A 24945-nucleotide genomic window follows, 5' to 3' on the forward strand; every position below is an offset into this window, starting at 1 on the left:
CACAACACCTGAAGATTGTTCACAAGCATGGCCAAAGCTTGTTAGGGAAAACAACGGGTGATTCAGTTTTGTTGGAGAGAAGATCCTACTTCAGTGAACTGTGTAACATAACATACAGTTACACTTGGTGAAAGAAGCCAGACCAAAAAAAAAATAGCACATTTTATGATTCCATTATATAAAACTCTGGAATATGCAAACAAATCTATAGTGACAGAAAGCAGATTAGTAGTTGCTGAGGGGTGGGGATGGGGAGGGACAGGATGGGGGTTTACAAAAGGCAAGAAGGAAACTTGGGGTTGATGAATATACTCACTGTCCTGATTGCGGGGATTTCATGGGTGTATACATATGTCAACACTTATCAAGTTATACATTTAAATATGTGTAGCTTATTGCATGTCAATTATTCCTCGATAAAGCTGTTTAAAAAAAGAGATCAAAGTCAGATCACAGAGGGTCAAACTCTTTCCTCTTGAAGTTTTTCGGGAACAGTAAGGTGCTGTGTGAAAAGCATCATTTAGTAAACTATCGCTAATAAATTGTCAAATCTGGGCTGGTATGATAGCAAAGGCAAAGGAAAGACAGGTATTAGAACAACCCATAGTCTTTGGTTAAGCTATGTGGTGCATGCGTGTCTGCCGGCGATCCCTCCGGAGGAAAGGATGGTGCCCACAGATAAAGCCAGAGGAAGAAATTTTGCAGGCAGATACAAGGGAAGTTAGAGGAAGAACATGATTTGGGGTAAGAAGATGATTTCGCACTTTGGACGAGGAGAGAGTGCTGAAAGCCTCCATCCGCTTTGAGGCACCGAGAAGGGGCTGGGAAACGCCGCTCGAGAGAGCAGGCAGAGGCCAGGCCCCGTTAGGGTAGATGAGACCACGCTGCCACTCCACGCTGCATCCCAGAGACCTGGACCCGTAACCCTCAACTATTGCTTCGTCGAGTTCCATCCCCTGGGCTGAGCCAGACTTCGTGCAAGTCTCGCCTAGGTACTCCACGGAGACCTGTGGAGGACACCCGCGCTGCCTCGGGAAACCGGGAGAGGAACGGATTGGGGGGCGGGGGTGCTCGTGCACGGTGCGTGCGCGCGTGCGCAGGGCCGCGGCCTGGGAGGGAGGGAGCGCGCGCCCTTCACGTGACCCGGCCGGCGGGCGGCGACGCACACGACGCGCCCCTCACGTGGTCCGCCTACAGCCCCGTCGCCGGCGGAGGCGGGCGCGGGCGCGGGCGCGTCCCTGTGGCCAGTCACCCGGAGGAGTTGGTCGCACAATTATGAAAGACTCGGCTTCTGCTGCTAGCGCCGGAGCTGAGTTAGTGCTGAGAAGGTTTCCCTGGGCTGTCCTCGTCCGGCGGCCTCTGCTGCCGCCTCCGGAGACGCTTCCCGATAGATGGCTACAGGCCGCGGAGGAGGAGGAGGTGGAGTTGCTGCCCTTCCGGAGACCGCCCCGTGAGGAGAATGGTACTGGACCCACGCAGGCCGGGCGGGGTATGGCCCTGCGGGTGCGGGCCGGGAAGGGGAGGACCTGGCGGGCCAGCGTGTGTGCGCGCCGCCGTGCTTCCCGGGGCGAGGGACCTCCGCGCTGCCTGGAGGCTTCCGGACTTGCCCTGGCGGGACGGGCGTGTGTTGCGTTCGGGGGTGAGGGGCAGGGAGCCGCTAGCAGATCTGACGCGACAGCTCGTCGCGGGAATCCCCGGAGCGGAGCCGTGGCTCCAGCGAGGGCCCCTCGAGGCGGCAGAGGCGCGGGCTGGGGAGTACCTGGCCGAGCCGGCGGCCGCAGCGCGCTAGATGCAGCGCTCCCAGCGCCGCATCCCCCGGGAACGTGTTCCTCCTGGCGCCAGTTGCTGGCAGACGAGGGAGCCAAATGCTCTGCTCAAGTTCTGCATGCAAAGGGAGGGCGGGCAGGGAGGGAACAAAAAGGGAGTAGAGGACACTGGGTTGGAGCCGTGACTTGTGTGCTGCGCAGCAGACACTCCACAGGTACATTTTACTTTTGGAGCCAGAGGGGAGGGACTGGACGCTGTGGACGGTAGATCTGGTTTGGAATTTTCTTTAGCAAGCATTAAGGGTTTTATGAGGGCGCTGCTGTAGGTCCCGAGGCGATGTGTCGTCTGGATTTCTGGCGAACTCCCTCATCCGTTGCCTTAGAGAAGAGTTGTCGGTGTTTGAAACCGAAGGCGCAGAGTGGAGAGAGGGGGATGCGGTGCATTGCAGCTTTTGAGAGAGCTTTTTTGTTAGGTCCTGGGATCAAATTTAAAGATATCTTACAAATGAAAGTTAGTTAGATCAGGGACGTGAAGAGCTGGGTAGGTATTTCTGGTCAGTACTTAACTTGATCGGCTTCCTGCAAACAATTCTCCCTCTGCTGGAGTCTGGCAGGTTTATTTTTCTCTAGAAGCTAAATCAAGTGCCGTACAGAACTGAAACCACGAATACAGTTATACTTTGGATAAATAGTGCACCTTCCACTATTTTCCACCTTCTTTCGTAATGTAAAGTCAATAAAAACGTCATTTTACCTCTTTCCTGATTTTTAAAAGAAGGATTTCTTAAGTTTCTCTTCGGACGCTAAATTTTTAAATTTATTACTTAAATGGATTGTCAGGAAATCTGTTTTAGGGGGAAGAGTTGAGTCAAAGTGCGTTTTGTTTAAGAAAAGCAAACCATTAATAGTGACTTCAGTGATGTGTCTGCTTTTCCTCTTTAGATGGTAAATAGAATTAATTTGAACCAATCATTTTGGTGTTTTGAAAAAATTTAGATACGTTAGAAGATGGAAATGAAGATGATTCATCATCTTCAGAACCATTACTTCCTAAGGTTTTATTACAGCAACCAGGCAACTTTGGATCTGGTGACTTGCTAATGAAAGTCTCTAAGTGTTAGTCTTACCTCAGGTGCTCTTCTTAAATCTAACCTCTTACCTTGATGTCCTCCTATCTACATACTTTGAAACCCAGCCTTCAGAAATTAGGACATGTTCTCTGTTTCTCCTGCCTTTCCGTTTATGTCCAGTCTTTTTTATAGCAGATGCGCTCCCCTAAACAGTATGTTTTTATACATGAATCGCGCACTGTACTTGGCCCATAATAGGAACTCAGTATTGTTTGTACATGCTGTTAACAATCCTGTTGATTCTACAGGGAGAAATTCTCACTTTAAAATTTGAAATTAATGCTCTGATTTTATTTTATTTTTTACATTACTTGCATCCTGACTGCTACTGAATTGTGTTATTTTCTTTTCAATTTCCAATTAAATTATAGTGAAAGCTTAGGATAACCTAAAACTGGGGTTCTCCAATAATGATAATTTGTTGAGCCTCCTCAACTTTTAGGCTAAAAGTTCACCTAAGTATGTTGTATCTACACTTTAATTCTTACTGTAAACTCTTATTTAAGGCATTTGCTTCTGGTAATCACTTTCTTCTTTGACACTGAAAGTAAGCATACAAAATTTTTCTACATTTTAAAAACATTTAAAACTAATCAGCCAATTCACCAAAAAACAATACAAAACAAAATACCAAGAAATACAAGTTCAGAAACTGGAGTGGAGTCAAATTTTGTACAAAATTATCTACCATGACTACTGGAAAAATTTGTTTTGTTTGACAATCACTCATTTAATGTTTAATATATTTCAAGCACTATTATAGGCATTGGAGGAACAAAGGTGTGTTAGACAAGTTTCCCACTTTAAAACAGCTTATATTTATAAATGTAATTTATAAAAGATCTACCTGTCTTTTGTCAATGGAAGATGCATATATTACTTCATAAAACAAACATTTAGTGTCTACTATGTTGCGCGGGCACTGTGATACTTAATAGTCTTCAAGGGCAGTGTGAATATGCAGAAAAAGGGATAGTGTGAAACTATTGCATAGATTACTGTGAAAGTATAAGGTAATCAGGGAGAGAGAAAGGAAGGCCTGGGTAGGCTTGCAAAGGAGCTTATAGTAGAGGTGAGTCTTGAAGTCAATAGCTATCGGAATTAACTTGGAAATAGAAGGAGTGTTTCATTGGCGATTTAAGTCTAAGGGCAACTGAGCTTTAGAAGAGAAGAGCATCCTTAGTTTATTCTGGGAACTACTGTGCAGGTACTGTACGTAGATTGGAGTGAGTGGAATATGGGATGATATGGGGTACTGGTGTGAGTGTTAGAAAAATAGGCAAGGACCAGATTTCTGAGGGCAATGGATACAAAGGAGTTTGGAGTTTGTTCTGGAGATGTTGGTGAATCACTTAAGGAAACACTATGGAGGGTGAATTGGTGTGTGTTTAAAGTGAAAAGAGAGAGACCCATAAGGAGGAGGCTATAGCAAGACTCTGACCAAAATGTTAGGGGCTTGAAATAAAGTAGTAGTAAAAAAAGAAGGAACAGATTAAGATGTTTAACAGTTGAAATATTCAGAACTTGGTTACTTTTGTGGAGTAGTGTGTGTGAGTGTGCATGTGTGTGTTGGCAAATGTCAATAATAAGAACAAGACATAAAATGAAAACATTTAATAGTTGAACTCATTACTTAAAATGTGCAAATTTAATATTAAAGGCCATACTTAAAATGTGCATTTTTGGTTTTGATTTTTAAATGAAGGTCTATTGAAGCAAGCGCTTGCAAAATTTAACTTTGAGTTTTACCCGTTATAGTTTTGATCTAGTGCTCTGATACTCTCTAACATTCTAAAATGGGAGATTTCAAACATACAGAGATATAATAATAAAGTGAATCATCATATACCTGTAACCAGTTTCAGCAGTTTGAAACATGTGAATTTTATTTCTTCTATTATCCCTCCCATTCCCCCTCAACTGGATAATTTAAAAGCAGATCCCAGACATATCTCATCTACAAATACTTAATTGTGTGTATCTCTAAAGAAATAAGGGCTCTTAGCATATCCACAGGACTATTAGCACACCTAGAAAATTAATAATCCTTTAAAATCATTAACTATTCAATGTATTTCCCTGGTTGTCTCATTTTTTTCAGTTGGTTTGTTCAGTCAGAATCCAAAGAATTTCACACAGCACTTGGTTGATAAGTAAGTCTTTCAGTCTCCAGTACCTCCTTCTTTTTTTGTCTTGTCATTTACCATTTATTTATTGAAAAGGTTTGGATCATTTGCCCTGTAGAATTTCCCACAGTTTGGATTTTGTTGAATGCATCCATATACTGTCATGTAACGTGTTCCTTTCTCCTCTGTATTTCCTGTAAATTAGTGGTTAATCTAAAGACTCGATCAGATTCTAGTTTGATATTTTGGCAAGAATACTTCACAGGTAGTTCTATGTACTTTGAATCGCAGCACATTAAGAGGCTTCTGCTGTCTGGTTGTTTTTCTTTTTTTGATGTTAAGATTGACCAATTGCGGGGCTGGCCTGGTGGCGCAGCAGTTAAGTTTGCACGTTCCCCTTCTCGGGCCCGGGGCTCACCTGTTCGGATCCCAGGTGCGGACATGGCACTTCTTGGCAAAAGCCATGCTGTGGTAGGGGTCCCACATATAAAGCAGAGGAATATGGGCACGAATATTAGCTCAGGGCTAATCTTCCTCAAAAAAACAAACAAACAAAACAAGATTGACCAGTCGCTTGGTGGTGTCAGCTGCCTGATCTTTCAGTTGTGAAGTTCCCTGTCAGACATTCATATAATAGTATCAGTAGTAGCCATTGATGATTATTACCATTGATGTGTTACTTCATTCTGAGTTTCTCTTTCCCCTTTCTCTTTGAAGGAAGCTCTCAGCCTGTGATTAAATTTTACAGTCGTCTTTTTTTTGAGTGACTGTTCCTTAAATGTCTGTTTTAAGTATGGTACCTGAAAGCAAAATTCAGAGTGGTTAAGATTACTTTAGAATATGAGCATCATTTGGCTACCTGTGGGGATTTGAACTGAGTCATTTATGTGAGTTGATATAAAAGAACTTCCATATGTCACTTTTAGAAGGGGCTTTACATTATTCGATTAGTTTGAATATGAATGAAATGTTTGACTTGGAGAATTGGTTGGACCTCTTCTAGTTTATGAGAAATGACTGGTTCTAATTTGAGTTAAGTTAGTACTTTTAGATATTTTGTTGACCCTTTGGTTCAGTTCATCTTGGATTTAGAAAATTACTCTGGATGTTTTTGGGGAATGTGTGTTTAGTTTCCTGACCATTTAGAGGTTTTAGAACCACGTTGAAGAAATTTTGGTATATGGCGGTAAGCAGTTCTTTGAAGTTGATAGGCTTCACCTTGTCTATCACCTGGCTTATCTCTTCACCTGAGCATTTTTGCCAAGTCACACTCTTTTATGAGCATCACTGTTACTCTTTCTGTAAAAGGCAGATGATGATCTTTCCTCTATTTGACCTCAGGAACAATATGAAGATTAAAGACTGTAAACACTATTTGTCCATCCTTGCATCATGAAAACGTGTCAATAACTTAACACCTTGACTGTCCAGCTGCCAGACTTCTGGAAACCTCAACATTGGAAACCCAGCTCCTCATGGAAAGAAAAAAGTCTTTTGAGCCAAGCCATTATCGGGAATATATCAATCTTGAGCCTAGAGTTCACCGATTGAAAAATACGTGCGAAGTGAAATTTAGTAAGCTTAGTTACCTACTTTCCTCTGACAATTTGGTAGTATGTTGAGAATGGTGGAAGGAAAGTTATCTGAGAACCAAACTGTTCCTATAAGGAGGAGGTTGGAGGAACATTAACTAGACTAGAAAGATAGGCTGTAAATTACCCTTTAGTATGTGAACCAACGGTCTTCCTTGTCTTTAAGAGTATAATTTAGCATACCCAATAGCCAGAAGGTACTCTAGACTAAGAAAAGTGTGTACATGATAGACTTTAGACAGATTTTCATGATATTAGCTAACATGTATTATCCTTTAGCTGTGGCTGTTGTTCTAAATGTTTTACATGTATCACATATATTAACTCTCAAGAAAACTCTCTGAAGTAGACACTTTTTCTCCATTATTTATATAAAGGACAGAGAAGCAGAATCACTCACCAAAGGTCATAAGGCTAATAAGTGTTAGAGTAAGTGTTGACTTGCCAAATTATAGAAACTTGGAGAAGGATCTTGATATTCAGGGGCATGTATATTTGTGAGATCTCAGATGACAGATGTTATGTTAATTAAAAAGGTTACTGTCATTTTAAAAAGTGTTACTTTTTTAAAGATCATGATAGTTTACAACCTTGTGAAATTTCAGTTGTACATTATAAAAAAATATTACCTTTTAAAAAACATTTATTATACTATATTTTCTTCAAAAGCTATAAAACCTAGTAGAATTTCCTTTATGACTAAATTTCCATGTAATAACCTTAGGATAGGTTGTTCACAACTCAATTGTATACATTGTATTTTGGCAAAGTGCAGACTTCCTGGTCTGAGGGGATCTTTAGTAGATTGGAAAAGCCTTTAATTAAACTAAATAGATTTCTGTGATGGGTAGAACTCTTTAATAAAAACCATAGAAACCTATCATGAATCTATCAACAAAGTATCATCACACTACTCAAGGATAGAGAATGGGTTGATATGGATTACTCACAATATAAAGGCTTGAGTTTTGTAATAGAGAATGTCCTAATGTTTTCTTTAGATTTCTCTCTTTCAGATTAATTTTTGTGACATTATCTGAAAACATACCATCGGTCATTGAATTGGCTATATGTGATGGATCCATTTAATTCAACATATTCTGTTGTTTTGGGAAAAATATTTTATTAGGTAACAAGGAGCCAGGAATAAAAGTGAAGAATTTAAATTATACTGTTGATGCAAGTACATAATATTTTAAAATAAATGTATATAATTTGACTTCTTTGGTAATTCTGTCTTTGTTATGGAATTCAGATATATAAAAGTGTATAAATCATAATATAGGTATCATAATATCCATGTACCTACCACCCAGCTTAAGCAATAAAATATTACAGATAAAATTGAAGCCTCCCGTGTACCCCATCAAAATCCTATTCTACTTTCTACTTCTGCAGACATATCATCATCCTAAATTTAGTCTTTATTGTTCCTTTGCATGCCTTTTTAGTGTTGTCACAAAGATTATATATAATATATAATGATTTTTTGATATTCCTAAATTTTATGTATATGAAATCATGTACATCTTTTTATGGATTTTGTTGTTTTCCTTTTAGTCAGCATTAGGTTTTGGAGGTTTATTCATGTTAATACATGTAAGGTCTAGTTTGTACCTTTTGACTGCTCTATATTATTGTATTATACAAATATGCTATATGTTGTCCATTTTACTGTTAGAAGGCATTTAGGTTGTTTCCAGGTTTTTTGTCTTTTTTTTTTTTTTTTTTTTTACAAAAAATAGTGGAGGCTTCTTGAATGTATCATCTAAAGTACAAGTGTGAGGATTTTTCTAGGGTACGTATATCTAGAAGTAGAGTTGCTGGGTTGTAGGGTAGCTGCATCTTAAACTTTATAGATCTTGCCAAAGTGTTGACCAAAGTAATTGTGTGGTTTACACTCTCTATAAAAGTATATGAGAATTCCCATTTTTTCCCAACATCTTTGCCAACACTTTGTTGATTAGGTTCTTTTATTTTGCCAGACTCATGAATGTTAGATAGTTCCTCATTGTTTTAATTTGCATGTCCCTGGCTACTAATAAGGTTGAATGTCATTTCAGGTTACAGGTTTTTGGCTGTGGTTGCCTCCTCTCTGGTGAATTGCCTGTTTATAACCTTTGCTCAATTTTCTGTTGGGTTATCCTTTCTTATTTATTTACTTGTAGAAGTTGTTTATGTATCCTGGATACTAATCTTATTTGGTTTTATGGGTTGCAAATATCTTCTTCAGTCTTTAGCTTTTTAATTTTTCACTTTGTTAATGGTAGGCTATTTATTTAGTTTTAGGCATTGATATACATTGTTTTTTTTTCCCCCTGAGGGAGATCGACCCTGAGCTAACATCTGTCACCAATCTTCCTCTTTTTGCCTGAGGAAGATTGTCCCTGAGCTAACATCTGTGCCAGTCTTCCTCTGTTTTGTTTGTGGGTCACAGCCATAGCATGGCCGCTGACAAGTGGTGTAGATCTGCCCCTAGGAACTGAACCCGGGCCACGGAAGTGGAACGTGCCAAACTTAGCCACTAGACCGCAGGGCTGGCCCCCTACATTGGTTTTTAATTTTACTGTAATAATTTATCAGTATTTTCTTTATACCATGTACTTTTTCTTATCCTGAGGTCATAATATTTATTCTTTTTTTTGCAGAAGTTTTAAAGTTTTACTTTTCGTATTTTGACTTTAATCCATCTAGTATTCATTTTTCGATTTAGTGTGATAGTTCATATATGTGTGTGTGTATATATACATACATATATATATATATATATATATATAGTATAATAGTTAATATCTTCTCCTGATTGGTATTTGTCTTCATCACATGCCAAGTTTCCTAAATGGAAGTTTCTGTTTCTAAGCTATTTATTCCATTGTTCTGTCTGTCTTCTCCTGTGTCAGTATATTTATTTTGCTTTTTTAGCAATCATAGGTGTTTAGGTAAAGTTTCTTGACTTTGCATAAGAAATTTTAAATGTTCGATTTTTTTTTTGGCCAACATACTTATTACCTCTTTTATCCTAAGAAGAGGAGTTTTGATCTCTTTTCATTTTACTAATAATTCTTTATGTTAAAATGAATTATTCTTTTAAGACTTTATCTAGAATGCCTGAGGAAAAAATTACTACTGTTTGAGCTAAGTTGAGGTTGGCCATTTTTTTTTTTGAAGATTTAATTTCTTTCCTTTTTCTCCCCAAAGCCCCCCAGTACATAGTTGTATATTCTTAGTTGTGGGTCCTTCTAGTTGTGGCATGTGGGACGCCACCTCAGCATGGCTTAATGAGCGGTGCCATGTCCATGCCCAGGATTTGAACTGGTGAAACCCTGGGCCGCCTCGGTGGAGTGCGGGAACTTCACCACTCAGCCATGGGGCCGGGCCCTCGGTTGGCCATTTTTAAGACTCCGTGTGCCTAGTGTTCATTTATTTAATATCTTGGAGTCCATGTTCACACTTCTCTTTGTCAAACATTTTGTGTCCCACAAATCTGGGAAAATACTGGGCTGTTAAACAATCAGGATAGCAATATCTGTGAGGTCAACAGGGAAGCAAAACCAACAGAAAGTAAGGTTGGGTGTAGTAGGACTCTCTTTACAAATATAGTCATGGTCTGAGTTTGATTCAGTTTAATTTTTTAACATATAAAGCTTTACCAACTGTTTGTCATTCCACAGACGCTTTTCAACAGTGTTTTAGAACCCTCTTATGGGGCCAGCCTGGTGGCACAGAGCTTAAGTTTGCAGGTTCTGCTTTGGTGGCCTGGGGTTCGCCACTTCAGATCCTGGGTGCGGACCTACGCACTGCTTGGCAAGCCATGCTGTGGCAGGCGTCCCACATACAAAGTAGAGGAAGTTGGCCACGGGTGTTAGCTCAGGGCCAGTCTTCCTCAGAAAAAAACAGGACGATTGGTGGCGGTGCATGTTAGCTCAGGACTAATCTTCTTCATCTTCTTCTTCAAAAAACCGAAAACCCTCTTAGAGGGTTCACATCTGAATTATCAGTAGTATCTAATTATTAGTTAATTACTTAAGTAGCTGGCAGCCAGTTAAGGGTAAGAGCAGAACTCTACAGTAAGGGCCTATAACAGTGCCAGAAAGTGAAATGAATTGGACTCTGATAGAGGAAGTCAGAGAGTGCCAGCCTATTTCAACATTTTGCTTTGGGTTAGCCTTAATTTCTTCTGTCATTGTCTGTGCGTTTTTAGCAGGCGTGTTGACTTATGTACAAATTTATCGCATAACTTGAAGTTTTTAGGTCTGTAGTATCATTTAATTTTTTTTTAGGCATATGCGTTTTCTTAGTAGGCAAACCCCTCTTTAATTTGATTACCTTTTCTTTTCAGTATGGGTCACATTTTCCTGTTTCTTCTTATATTTAGTAATTTTGGATTGTATCAGAGACATTGTGAATGTTACCTTGTAGAGATGCTGGGTTCTATTATAGTCCTCTGAAGACTTGATTTTTTTTAAGTAGTTGTTATAGACTGGGTATTTGTGTGTGTGTCTCGTCCCCCCAAATTCAGTGTTGAAGCCGTAACTCCCAATGTGATAGTATTTGGACATGGGCCCTTTGGGAGGTAATTAGGGTTAGATGAGGTGATGAGCATAGGGCCCTTATAAGAAGAGACACCAGGGAGCTTGGCTGTCTCTCTACCATCTGTGAGGACATCAAGAAAAGACAGCTGTCTGCAACCCAAGGAGACACTCACCACACACCAACTCTGCTGACACCTTGATCTTGGATTCCAGTCTTTAGAACTGTGAGAAAATGAATTTTGGTTGTTTAAAGCCACTCAGTCTTAGGATATTTGTTATGGCAGTCTGAGCAGACTAAGATAGGAGTTGATTAACTTGACTGTACTCAAATATCAGACTCTGTCTCCTTTAGTGGGCAGCAAAAATAATCTCTTCAGTTATTTTATTCTTTTCTTTTTTTTAAGGAAGATTAGCCCTGAGCTAACTGCTGCCAGTCCTCCTCCTTTTTCTGAGGAAGACTGGCCCTGAGCTAACATCTGTGCCCATCTTCCTCTACTTTATATGTGGGGTGCCTACCACAGCATGGCTTGCCAAGCAGTGCTGTGTCCGCACCTGGGATCCAAACTGGCGAACCCTGGGCCGCCAAAGCAGAACGTGCGCACTTAACTACTGTGCCAATGGGCCGGCCCCAAGTTATTTTATTCTTAACTGGGCTGCTTTGAGTCTGCCCCATATATACATACTTCATGGGTCAGCCAGAGATTTGAGCAGAGTTAATTTGCAGCATTTAGGGCTCCCTTTCTGTGACTGTCTCCTTTGCAGGACTTTTCACATCACTTTCCAGCTGCTGTTGATGCTTTGAACCTGGTGTTCTGGTTCTTCAAGCCAGTAGTACTTGGATTTCTATTGGAGTTTTAGCTGTTCAATAGATGTGGAGCGGTGGCCGTTCTTCAGGCAAAAAGCCTTAGAAAATGGGAAACTCACTCAGTGCTGTTGCTTTATTGCAAGTATAGACTGTCCAATTTTTGCCTCCTGTTGATTGCTATTCAGTGCCCGTGAGTGATTACAATAAGTAGTCATTTTTATGTTTTTATTTTGTCCAGAGTTTATCTTTGTTATCTGTGGGAGGGTTAGTCAGAGAGAACCCCCATAGATGTTTTTCCCAATTTTTGCCATCAGGATCTAGACAAGAAGGATGTGCTGCTACAGATTTGTTTGGAGAGTGGGATGTGATTAGAGGGTTTACTTATAACATATGTACCCATATTGCTAGTAGACAGATAAGAAGAATTTATAATTTATGGAATTTTGAGGCATTGTTGAGATTTGACTACGTGCCGGGCATTGTGCTAAAAGCACCTTGTATGGATTGTTTTGTTTAATCTTCAGAGCAACGTGAGATAGGTACTGTTAGTATCCTGTTTTACAGGTAAGGAAACAAAAGTTAAGAAACATGCTTAATTAAGGTTGCATAGAGACTAAACAACAAAGCTAGAATTCTGACTCACGTTAATCTGACTCCAGGATGTGTGCTCGTTAACCGCTGAAGATCACTAAGTGATCTTTAAGTTTCCTTCTAGTGCTAGAGTTCTGTGATTATAGTTAGTTTTTACTTTACCTAGAACATTTAAGCTTAAGACTTTTCAGATTTGTGTTGGTAGTGTGCCACCTTTTGGTAAAATTCAATAATGCATCCTAGCAAAAGAAGAAGAGAGGTGTAAAATTAGGAATTTTATGTATGTATTTATAATCCAGGGCACATTTGATTGAGTAACTGATGGCAGCCTAGAAACTCAGAATTTCAAAAAGTACAGAAACTATTGTGGGGAAGGATTTATGGCTATCACCTGGGGTATGTGAACCCAATCCCTAATGCAATAAGTAAAGGCCATGAACAACAACAATGCTGTGTTTGGGGAGAATGTATTTACATTCTGTGGTTACAGAAACAGAATAAGAGGCAGTAAGCCCTTGAACTAAACAAAATTGGTGGATAAGGTAGAGGAAGCTGTGGGGGATAGTCTTGAAACATGCTAATGTTGTGTCCCTGTAGGCACAAAATTTGATAAGAATTTGTGAGCATGGGAGTGACACAATTTAATGAAAACGATAAAATGAAACTCACTTGTGAGCAAGATTTGTACTAGGTCCTGGAATCCAACAACATTCCTGTTTTGAGTGGTTTTATATTTTCTCATAAAAAACAAAAACGAGTACTAAAAGTGACTAAAGGGTCTTAGGTTGGCGATAATTGGAAAAGACACTTATTTCTGGAAAAAAGCTAGATATATGTACTCAAACACTGCATTTTTTACTCAGTGATGTTTAGGTTTTATGGTTTACATCTATATGGGTATTTAAATACTTTTTCTATTGAAATTCCTGCAGGAAAAATAACTTTGTTAATGTACGTCTAAAACTCTTTAGTCCCACCCTTTTTTTCCTCACTGAAAAGCAACTTTTAATAACAAGAATCTACTGGGATTGTAGAATTGGTTAGAAGAGACATTAGTGTCCAAGAAACAGTATAGGGGAAGAATCTGAAGGCTTTGCGCATGCTTCTTGGATTGAATTGACTCTGGAAATGTGAAAGACCCATACTTTGTGGGATTTAGGTTTGCGTGGATTGGCAAATATGCCATGTGGGCCAAATCTGGCCAAGGCCTGTTTTGTATGGCCTTGAGCTAAGAATGGTTCTTACATTTTAAAACCAAACAGAGTATGTGACAGAGACACTGTGTGGTCTAAAAAGCCTATAATATTTACTGTCTTGTCCTTTATAGAAAAAATTGCTGATCCCTCATTTAGAGTATAGCCATACTTCTGTAGTAAGTGGGGAAATTGAGGGAAGCATCAGTTTAAAGGGAAAAGTGTTCATTGGGGTCCCATAAGTTGCATGTGTGGTTGGAAAATAAGCGTGGAGGTGAATCTGAAGAAAGGATGAGAAACCAGGACTATATTAATAATCAATCTGTAGTGCTTATTTTTTCTAAGACATTGGATTTGGAAATTTTGTTGTATCAATTCCTTTACTAGTCCAGTCCCCCATTGCCCTTCCCCCAAAAACTAGTGGCTCTGGTTTACTTTCACTTGTCTCCCTGCCAGATTAATCTTCCTAAAGAAAGCTCTGATCGTTTCTTATGTTAAATGCTACTTGGGATTCGTTTTTCTTCTGTGTATAACTATCTCAAGTAAAAATGTCAGTGAAAATATTTTTATTTACATTTAATAGAAAGGCATAAGCTATGAAAAGTATATACCTGTGATTCATTTTTATGAGTATTTCAATTAATAACTATCCAAAGTTTTGCAAGCCACCATTTAGACTTAACTGGGCATTAGTTCATTGCTGTAGAGCAGTCATTTTGAAATCTCTTGGTCTAATTCCTCCATACGTATCCCCAGCCCCATTTGAATAACTATAGTTGGAGTTGCTTCAGACAGTCTATTGCTGCGGAGCAGAATAGCAGAAAGAAAAGAGGGAAAGCTAATACTGGTTAGCAGTAGTTAGTAATTAATAATACCTTTTAGGAGAGGTATGTTAACCCTTCTGTTCTATTTGGTTTTTTCTATGTTCAGAAAAGTATATACAGAGAGATCACATAAGAGTTTGCCTTTTGAAAATATTTCGTGTATTTCTACTTATTGGTTTCAAAAAAGATGTAACAAAGGCGGGTTATTTAAAGTATATCAAGTGATTTTGAAATGCTTATCTTAAATTTCTCTTAAAAAGTCAGTAGAGGCTTTGGAGCCAGGGCAAACTATTAATTGTGTGACTTTTGACGATTCCCCAACTTCTGTGTCTAACTAAGTCTCTGCATCTGTAATATGGGAATACTAATAGTACCCAATTCATAGGATTACTGTGAGCATAGGATGAGGTAATGCATATAAAATATTTAGAAGGGGGCCTGACAAACACACTCATTCTGCTAATTGAAGTTATCTCTTCTTGTTACATGCATTTGAGGCAAAGGGTTTACAAAAGATACAGTGTCAACTGTTTTTAGGCAACATTTTTTACGTGATGTGTGGGTCAATTATATGTGGATTGGGAAACTCGAAATATCTAGTTAGAGAGAAGTCATAGCTTTGGGTTTTCCTGTTTGCAGTGATTCCTGTAACTGGCCGTATTCCTTGAGGGGACCTTAGATCTATGTCTATGTGGTTATTACAAGAGTTACTGACTTTTGAGGGGCATGAGGCAAGGGCAGATCCTCTACCTGCTCAGTGTTATCTTGTTACCTTGCACTTGAGCTGTCTGCTGCATGGTTGATCCAAGGACTCCCACTAAAGAAGAACAGTTGATGCTGCCTTATTGGCAATCTGTGACCCACTCATGTGTTTTTCTAGGAGGCTGGTGCTAAGTGTGGCCTATAGTATTTCGGGAGGCTAATCTCTAGTTGAGCCTATAAACCCTCCTGGTGGGTTTTGTACTCCTTTGACCTTCATTTGTTGTACAAAACAATTTATAAACAGCCACTATCTTCAGGGAGTTTACATTTGAAAGCATATCCCTCAAGGTGTTTTATAAGTAAAAACTTGTAACTATGTGCCAGGCATTGTGCTAAAGATAATAAAAGATCATTTCTGGAAAGTTCTACCTCTGACCTTTTCTAAATTAACTGTATTTTAAGTTCTTTTCTTTCTCTTCATGTTGTGAAGTTACACTAATACATACCTACATGTGGATTTCTTTTTAAAAATCCTGTGTAGGAATTGAGTTTTTAGATTCTCTGGTTTGGTGTTTTTCATCAGTTCTGGGAAAGTCTCATCATCTCTTTAAACATTGCCTCTTCCTATTCTTCCCTTTTCTCCTTCTGGAACTCTGATTAAACATACATTTGACCTCCTCATTCTGTTTTACATGTCTTTTAATAACCTGCCTGTGCTTTTAAACAGCTTTATTGTGGTATAATGCATATACTATAAAATTTTCCCTTTGTAAGTGTACGGATTTGCTGGTTTTTAATAAATTTATTTAGTGTTTTTGTGTGTGTGTGTGTGTGAGGAAGATTAGCCCTGAGCTAACATCTGCTGCCAATCCTCCTCTTTTGCTGAGGAAGACAGGCCCTGAGCTAACATCCTTGACCATCTTCCTCTACTTTATCTGTGGGATGCCTGCCACAGCATGGCTTGCCAAGCAGTGCCATGTCTGCACCCGGGATCTGAACCAGTGAACCTTGGGCCGCTGAAGTGGAACGTGTGCACTTAACCGCTGAGCCACCAGGCTGGCCCCAATTTATTTAGTTTTGTAACTACTACAATCCAATTTTAGAACACTTCTATCACCTCACAAAGTCCTTGTTTTTGTTTGCAGTTTATCCCTACTCTAACTCAGCCCATGGCTGTTATGAAACTTACTATTTCTATGGTTTTGGCTTTTCTAGAAATTTTGTGTAAATGGAACATATAATCCTATGTGCCTGGCATTTTCCACTTGGCGTAATGTTTTTGAGGTCCAGCAATGTTACGTGTTATCCTTAGCTTGTCCTTTATTGCTAAGTAGTATACCATTGTATGGATATTTCACCTTGTTGGCAATTATGAATAATGCTTCTGTGAATATTCAAATACAAGTCTTTGTGTGGGCATGTTTTCATTTTTCTTTTTTTTTTGCTGAGGAAGATTGGCCCTGAGCTAACATCTGTTGCCGATCTTCCTCTTTTTGCTTAAGGAAGATTTACCTTGAGCTAACATCTGTGCCAGTCTTCCTCTATTTTGTATGTGGCACACCGCCATAGCATGGCTGTCGACGAGTGGTGTAGGTCTGCACCTGGGAACTGAACCCTGGGCTGCCGAAGCAGAGCACCCTGAACTTAACCACTAGGCCATGGGACCGGTCCCTCATTTTTCTTGGGAAGATTCTTAGGAGTGGAATTGTTGGGTCATATGTAAGTTTATGTTTAACTCTTTAATAAATGATGAAACCTTTCCTTTCTAAGTGTTTATACTGTTCTACATTCCTACTAGGAAAGTATTAGAATTCCAGCTTATACATCCTTGCCTGTACTTGGTATTGTCAGCATTTGATTATAGCCCTTCTAGTGTTTGTGAAGTGGTATCTTATGGTGGTTTTAAATTTGCATTTTCCTAATGGCCACTGAAGTTGAGCACCTTTTCATATGCTTACTTGGTAAAATAAGCATATCCTCTTTAGCGTAATGCCTCCTCCTTTCTTTTGCCCATTTGTTAGTTGGATTGATTGGGGTTTTTTTACAGTTGAGTTTTCAGAGTTATTGATATAGGACTTATGTCCAAATATAAAGATATGCTATTGTTGGGTGGAGTATTCTATAAATTCCGTCAGGTAAAATTGGCTGATGATGATGTTTAAGTCTACTCTGGCCTTGCTGGTTTTTTGCCTAATTGTCCTATCAAGGGAAGAAAGAGGAAAAAAAAGGGGTTATAAGTTGTACAAGGTTGCATTTCATGGCATTTATCTACTCCCCTGTATTCCCAAGTCCCTCCCAAGACTTCTTTCTGTTTTGTTAAGTAGTTATTGTTTAACAGAACTCTAAAGAGTTCCACTATATTCTTAATTAACAATTTGTTCAATCTGTCTTTACCCTTTGCCCATCTTTCATTCATATTGTAGGCTTTATGTGTATACCCATGAACTGCAAATGATTTAGTTAAATAAAAACTTCATACAGTTGATACCAGAGCACTCTGAGTGCTTCTTAATGCATGTATATTTATTTCCATTATTTTAGTAGATTATTTGAACATGTTAAATGTCTAGTTCTGGTATCTGATTTTGGTGGGCTTCATTACCATAGCATGGGCCTGAGCTGCAGTCATTGCCAGTTGTTTCTCAATAGCTTAAAGTGAGAAATTCCAAACAAATCTTGGTCTCACTTTATACTATCTGTATCTGAATTTTATCAGTCAAGAACAACCAGTAAGAATATAGCAATAAAACAATCACTGATCTGCTCTTTTTTTAACAAGCCAATTCTGATAATTCTAAAAGAGAGAAGCAACCTTTTAAATGACAAATTACAGTATAATTTCAATGCCACTCCTAAATCCTGTGTTTTTTTATAGTAGAGCATACTGAAAATTTCATGAGTTTAAAGCAGTAGATTAAGTTGGTTTTGGTAGAAATTTAACCTCACATCATCATGTATCAGAGCAGCACTACCAAATAATATTTTTTAAGTTACAGGCAGAAGTCACATGAATAAATGTCTTGTCTCTTCAGTTACAAATACTCTGCCCAGCTTCAGTGTGTGGTTGTAGAGTGGGAGAAGGGGCCAGTATAGGAATAACATACCAGCAGTTTAACTGACGTGGCCAGATGTTTTGATTCTTGGAACAATGCTCTAAATGTGATCTTGGGGTTGGTTCCATTGCTGTGTAGTTGCATAAGGGAGTAGTGGCAATGGAGATTGCATTTTTAAATACTGTAAGCCTCCTTGAAAAGGTGACATTTCCTCAAAGACTTGAAAGAGGTGACAGAAAGGAATGAGGCAGGGTGTGGATATGCAGAGAACTAGGACCTTAAAGGTTACTCTAAGGACTTTGGCCTTTTATAAAACTCTTGAATAAAATGTGAAGATATTAGAGAATTTTGAGTGTAGAGGTGACATTATGACATATTTTAAAAGGATTAATTTATCTCTTTTGAGGAATAGACTGTAGAGTGGCATGGATAGTTTCTTCAGTAAGCCAGGCAAGAGGTGGTGATGGCTTGCATCAGAATAGTAGCAGTGGACGTGTGAGAAGTGTTTGGATTCTGGAAGTGTTTTGAAGTCAAGCTGACAGGTTTTACTCATGAGATTATTTATGAAGTATATAAGAAGAGAAAATCAAGGATGTCATTAAGATTTTTGCCAAAAAAAGAAAAAGAACAGAACTGGAAGAATAGAGTTCCTATTTACTGAGATAGGGAACACTGCATGAGAAATAAATGTTTGGGTGAAAGGTGAGTTCAGTTTTGGCCATGTTAAGTTTGATGCCTGTTAGACATCAAAATGAAGCTGTTGAGTAGGCAGTTGGATATATGAGTATGGAGTTCAGGGAAGGCTCTGGCTTGGAAATATAAATTTGGTAGTCATTTAGTGTATTGATGGTAAACTGGATGTGAGCACTAAAAGAATGAATATAATTAGAAAAAAAGAAGTCCAAGGTCTGAGTGAATTTAATTGGAAAAAAGAAGTCCAAAGATTGGGGAGAAGATGATGATCAGCAAGGAGATAAAAGGAGTGGTCAGTGAAGGGAAGAAAACCAAACTAACTGATGAAAATGTTTCAAGAAGATGAGAATGATCAACTTTGTTAAATGTTTTTGATATATCGATGAAGCTGAGTCCTGAAAATTGACCTTTGGATTTAGAGAAAGTCATTGGTGATCTTGTTGAAACTTATTCCAGGAGAATGATTAGCTTGAAAGCTTAACTAGAGTGGATTTTAGAAAGTGTGAGAGGAGAAGAAAAGAGGAAAAAATTTTTCCAATGATCTTTACTATAGATGGAGGCAGAAACATGAAACTTGACGGGGAAGTGGAGTCAAGCAAAGATTTGTTGTATTTTGTGTTTTAAAATGGGGAGAATAACAGCATCTTGCATGCTGATGGGAATGAGTTAATAAAGAAGGAAAAAAAAATTAAGGGAGAATTGGTGGAGAGGGTCCTTTAGTCAGTGAGGGGTATGGGGTCTAGGGTACAAGAAGAGTGGTTGGGCTTAAATAGGAGCACAGATAGTCACAGGAAGGAAGGCAGAATATGGTATAGACAGCTCATTGGTGGATAGGTTTGATAGAAGTTTGTAGAGGTTTTCTTCTTGTAGCTTCGATTTTCTCAGTGAAATGGGAGGTGAGATCATCAGTTGAGAGTGAGAATGGGGAATGAGGGTTGGAGGTTTGAGGAGAGAAGGAAATGGTGTGAAATCATACAGGAGAGTGAGAAAATGGACCAAGGAAATAATAGTGCGATTGTTGGTCATCATTAAGGGACATTTGAAGTTTGTGGTCAGAGTTTTAAAGTGAAACCAGAGGGCATTGTTTTTGCTTTTCTCTAGTCATATTAATAGTGTGTAGTCAGTTATGGAGTAGGTGGAGAATTGGATTCTGTCAGGGTTGGGTTTGCCACCTGTATTCTAGAAGCAAACATGAGTTCTACTACAGTGATGCTAGAGAGATTCCTACTTTTTTTTCAGAGAATGATGTAGGGGAAGCAAATTCTTCAAGGGAATAGCAGATTTTAGTTAGAATAAGGAGATGGTGGAGGGACTGTGTTAAATGAGCTTTAGAGTGTAGAGCATTTTGCTGACAAAGGACCCTAAGTTCCAGAGGGCATCTTGTGATTTTAATAACTAAGAGATCATGATGTAATTTCCTCCTACCCTGAGTGAATCTATTTAAAGGAGAACAGTTGACCTAGGAAACTGACATTTTGAATGGAGAGACATAATTTGGGAAGCAGAATTAGGATTGGGGGCTAGACTAAGGTTTATCATTAGGGTACCTGAAGGATTTGAGTGGAACTTGCAAACTTCACCCATCATAATTTTGTCTTCTAGAGGTTTCCTTTTGGAAATATAGGCTCTTCCTTTTTGTACTGTCCTGGTGATTGATATATATGTATATATTATATAGGGGATAGAGCCCAAGGTCTTTAATCTACTCAATCCTAATTTATGGAGTTTCACCTACCTCAGTATATAATGCCTCATTCCTTTTTAATCAGTCATCAGTAGCAGGATATAAAGTCTAGGGATCCAGGCAGAAGCCTAAGTAGTGGTATAAAAAATTAAATTTTCTTTTTAAAGATTTAATTTTTCCTTTTTCTCCCGAAGCCCCCCGGTACATAGTTGTGTGTATTTTTAGTTGTGAGTGCTTCTAGTTATGGCATATGGGATGCTGCCTCAGCGTGGCTTGACGAGCAGTGCCATGTCCACACCCAGCATTCGAACCAGCGAAACCCTGTGCCGCCGAAGCTGAGCACGAGAACTTAACCACTTGGCCATGGGGCCGGCCCCCAAAAATTAATTTTTAAAAATCTTTTAAATTTGAAGTAATTTGAGATTTACAATAATTGAGGAAATACGTTAATCTTCTGCTTTGATCCTAGCCTTGTCTTATTCTCCTTATTAATTTTTTGCTTTTTGTACTTTGAGACTATTTTATTTGGTTATTCATGTTTAAGACTGTTACAGAAATCTGGTGAATCAAACATTTGTAATCATGTAATAATCTGCATTATCCCTGTTGATGTTTAGTGTCAATTTTTTTCTGATACTGTCTTTCTTTTGATTAGAATTTGCTTGATATCTTTTTCTATTCCTGTGCCATTAGCTATTCTGTGCCCTTATGCTTTAGCTATTTATTTTAGAAATAGAAGAGAGTTAGGTTTTATTTTTTTACTTAAATCTGACAGCCACTTTTAATTAGCTTTTAAATGATCCACTTCTCAGGATAACACTAGCCCCTCTTGAGATTTTTGCCTCACAGTGGGAGTCTCAAACGTGATTCCCTTCCTCTCTGGTTATCTGAAGCAACAGTATCTGCACAGCACTGTTGATTTAGTAATCTGAATCACACTGGATTTACAGTAGTCCCTCCTTGTCTGAGGGGGATACAGTCCAAGACCCCGGTGGATGCCTGAAACTGTAGTTAGTACTGAACCCTTTACATACTATGTTTTTTGCTATACATACATATTTGAGGTGCGACAGCAAAGCTAGCACGAATTTTTTTCTTCTTCACAATTTCACCGATAGAAGATTTGTTCTTACCCTAGATCACAGTAACCTCAGCATACCATTTTTTTTCTTCCCTTATTAAGTCAAGAACTTTGATCTTTTCACTTAAAGAAAGCTCTTTGCGGCTTCTCTTTGGCATATCCGAATTTCCAGCATCTCTACTCTTGCACTTTGGGGCCATTATGAAGTAAAATAAGGATTACTTGAACACGAGCACTGCGATATCACCACAGTTGATCTGATAACTGCGATGGTTACTAAGTGACTAATGGGCAGTTAGCGTATACAGTGTGAATACGCCGGACAAAGGGGTGATTCACGTCCCAGGTGGGAATGGGACAGCGTGTGATTACATTATGCTACTCAGAATAGTATGCAATTTAAAACTTATGAATTGTTTATTTCTGGAATTTTCCATTTAATGTTTTTGGACTTCAGTTGACTGTGGGTAACTGAAACCATGAAAGCAAAACTGCAGATAAGGGAGAACCACTGTAGATGGAATGATTCTAATGTTTTAGGTGTGCTGTCCATAAGTAAGCATGTAGTATGTAGTAAATATTCAGTGAATTAAAAAAAAGTATGAGACTGTTTCTTTTTAGTATTTATTATTAAGTTATTTCCTTGTAATGTTAGTGGGTTAATTTATAAACCATCTTTTAAAACTTTTTGTTTTAGTCCCAGAAATCCTGGATAGAAAGCACTTTGACCAAGAGGGAATGTGTATATATTATACCAAGTTCCAAAGACCCTCACAGGTAAGCACACTTTTGTTTCTTCTAGAAATTGAGATATAAACTATATTGTTGTTTGTTTATTAAACACCAAAATCATTAAATTATTTGTAGTTATTGTTAATTTTTGTGCTTACTGTTAATTATTCTTCTTTTAGCATTGGAAAAGGAGATATCATTTGCAAGATATCAGTATTCTGGAGTTCTTAGTGACATTTACAACATAAAACCTTTTCTTCGGAGTGTTCCCCATCCCTAAACTCCCCCAAATTATACTAGGGTATTACAGAGATAAGGCAGTTAGAAGGCGCTCTTTTTTTAAACTGATTCACTGATACTGAGAACTTAAAAGTGTTTATCTGTTTATTGGACCTCTGTTCAGTACCCAACACGATGGTTCATGCAGAAGAAACCATTATGAACCTAATAGTTGCTGTTTTTATTTGCTACACTGTAGATTTAGATCAGCACCTACGGGAAAACCTATTGTCAGAGACTTTAGGCATCTCTGGTTGACTTTTTGGTCTTTAAAATAGCTTTGATAATAGAAAAATTTACAAGTAAAGGACATTAACTAAATTTCAAGAAAAAGTTGACCTTGTGAGGTATTTGACAAAACATTTTTCCTAAAATTATTTTTTCTGAAGCCTAAAAATAGAAAAAAGCTTAAAAGGGCAGACCAAAGATATAGTTATTTCCTAGCCTACAGAGCATCTCTTTTCATAGGCATGTAGGAAAAATTAATTGACAAAGGCATCTATAAGATTTGTGAATCTTCCTACCTTTCCTATGTATCAAACCTTGTTCTCTATCCAGTAATCTTCTCTGCAGCTTGTACTACTATTTGATATATGGCTTTTATAAGAACATAACCAAATAGGTAATTTTTTATTAACTGATGTATTTTAAATTTATAGCATCTATTGTCCATAGTAGATACTCAGTAAATATTTGTTGAATAGAGTTTCTATACCTTTGTTTGTTATATTACATAAACCTGGTGTTTGAATTCGACATTTCTTTTTATTTTAACAGTGAAAAAAATGTGTATTTTGAATATATCTGTCACTTAAACAAATTTCTATTATAAGAGTAATGTACATGATAAATTGGCAAACTTTTGAGAAGCAGAAAGTTGCCTCAGTACTCAGTTTCGGTACATCAAGACACTCATTATTAATAATATTTTGTTGCATTTATTTTTAATGTTTCCTGAATGCGTAGCTTTTGTTTTAAAATATTGCTGTTTATATGTAAAATACTGTATCTGCTTTTTAGCAAAATGTTATAGTAAATGTATTTTTTCATATTATAGAAATTTTACAAGATGGTAGTTAATATTTTGTTAGTGTATATACCACAATTCATATACCTATTCTACTCTTGGACATTTGAATTGTTTTTAATTTTTAGCCATTATGAATGAAAATTAGGCCATATAAAGATCTTAGAGGATAAAACGTTTTTTGTATTTAAGGCTTTTTCCCCACTTAGTATATGTGCTCCCAAAAAGCTTTCCAAGAGGATTAAAGCAGTATACATTATCACCGGTAGTGATGAGAATGCTTACTTTACTGAAGATTGACTATAGTAACGTTTTCCATCATCTTCAGGAAAAAGTGATAAATAGTAAATGTCTTAAATTGCATTTATTTGATTACTATTGAGAACACCACATTTTTTAATATTCCGATTTTTGGTAAATTGTATCAATGTCTTTTTAGATCATTAAAATAGATGACCTGGGCCCAGCCCGGTGGTGTAGTGGTTTAATTCATGTGCTCCACTTTGGTGGCTCGGGATTCCTGGATTCAGATCTCAGGCGCGGACCTATACCCTGCTTGTCAAGCCACTCTGTGGCAGTGTCCCATGTACAAAATAGAGAAAGATTGGTACAGATGTTAGCTCAGAGACAATCTTCCTTAGGCAAAAAGAGAAAGATTGGCAATAGATGTTAGCTCAGGGCCAATCTTCCTCACCAAAAAATAAACAAATAAAATAGAGAAGCTAATGTCTCTTCCAATCATTATTCTATGATTGATTTGAATTTATTACTAATTATTAAATATACATTTTATAACAGCATAACATCACATTTCTTAACCAGAGAGCATAATTCACATTTCCCAGGTCACATGGCTAATAATTCATAATGATAGGATTAGAATTTAGATCTCCATATTTCAATGTGTTCCAAATAAGTTCTAAAATAAGACACTGTTCTTTCATTGAGAGAATATTATGGTTTTGCTATACTAAAAAAACAGATTGTATTATTAAGGAGTTTTTTCCCTATTATTTTGTTGATTTAATTTTTCAATAGAAATAATAAAAGTACTCATTTAGGTGTTAAAGAAATACCAGGCTATTATTAAGTATCTTTGGCTTTAGCCATCCATATGAGGCATAATTTACAAATA

At 38.1% G+C, this 24945-nt stretch overlaps 1 protein-coding gene across 5 annotated transcripts in view; it reads left to right on the forward strand.

The window, feature by feature from the left end:
- Positions 1 to 1164: 1164 nt before the first annotated feature.
- Positions 1165 to 24945, forward strand: part of TRPM7 (transient receptor potential cation channel subfamily M member 7) — a 109144-nt gene continuing 85363 nt past the window's right edge. For all 5 annotated transcript variants that reach the window (XR_011426589.1, XR_011426591.1, XR_011426596.1 and 2 more), the window contains exons 1-2: positions 1165 to 1462; positions 22470 to 22549. Coding sequence is in view for 2 of the 5 variants with exons in the window: in XM_023617564.2 (XP_023473332.1) it covers positions 1460 to 1462; positions 22470 to 22549 (83 nt within the window). In the remaining 3 variants the exon portion in view is untranslated. The remainder of the gene's footprint in view (positions 1463 to 22469; positions 22550 to 24945) is intronic.

This window comes from Equus caballus, chromosome 1 (assembly GCF_041296265.1).
Source record: "Equus caballus isolate H_3958 breed thoroughbred chromosome 1, TB-T2T, whole genome shotgun sequence".
Taxonomy (NCBI): Eukaryota; Metazoa; Chordata; class Mammalia; order Perissodactyla; family Equidae; genus Equus; species Equus caballus.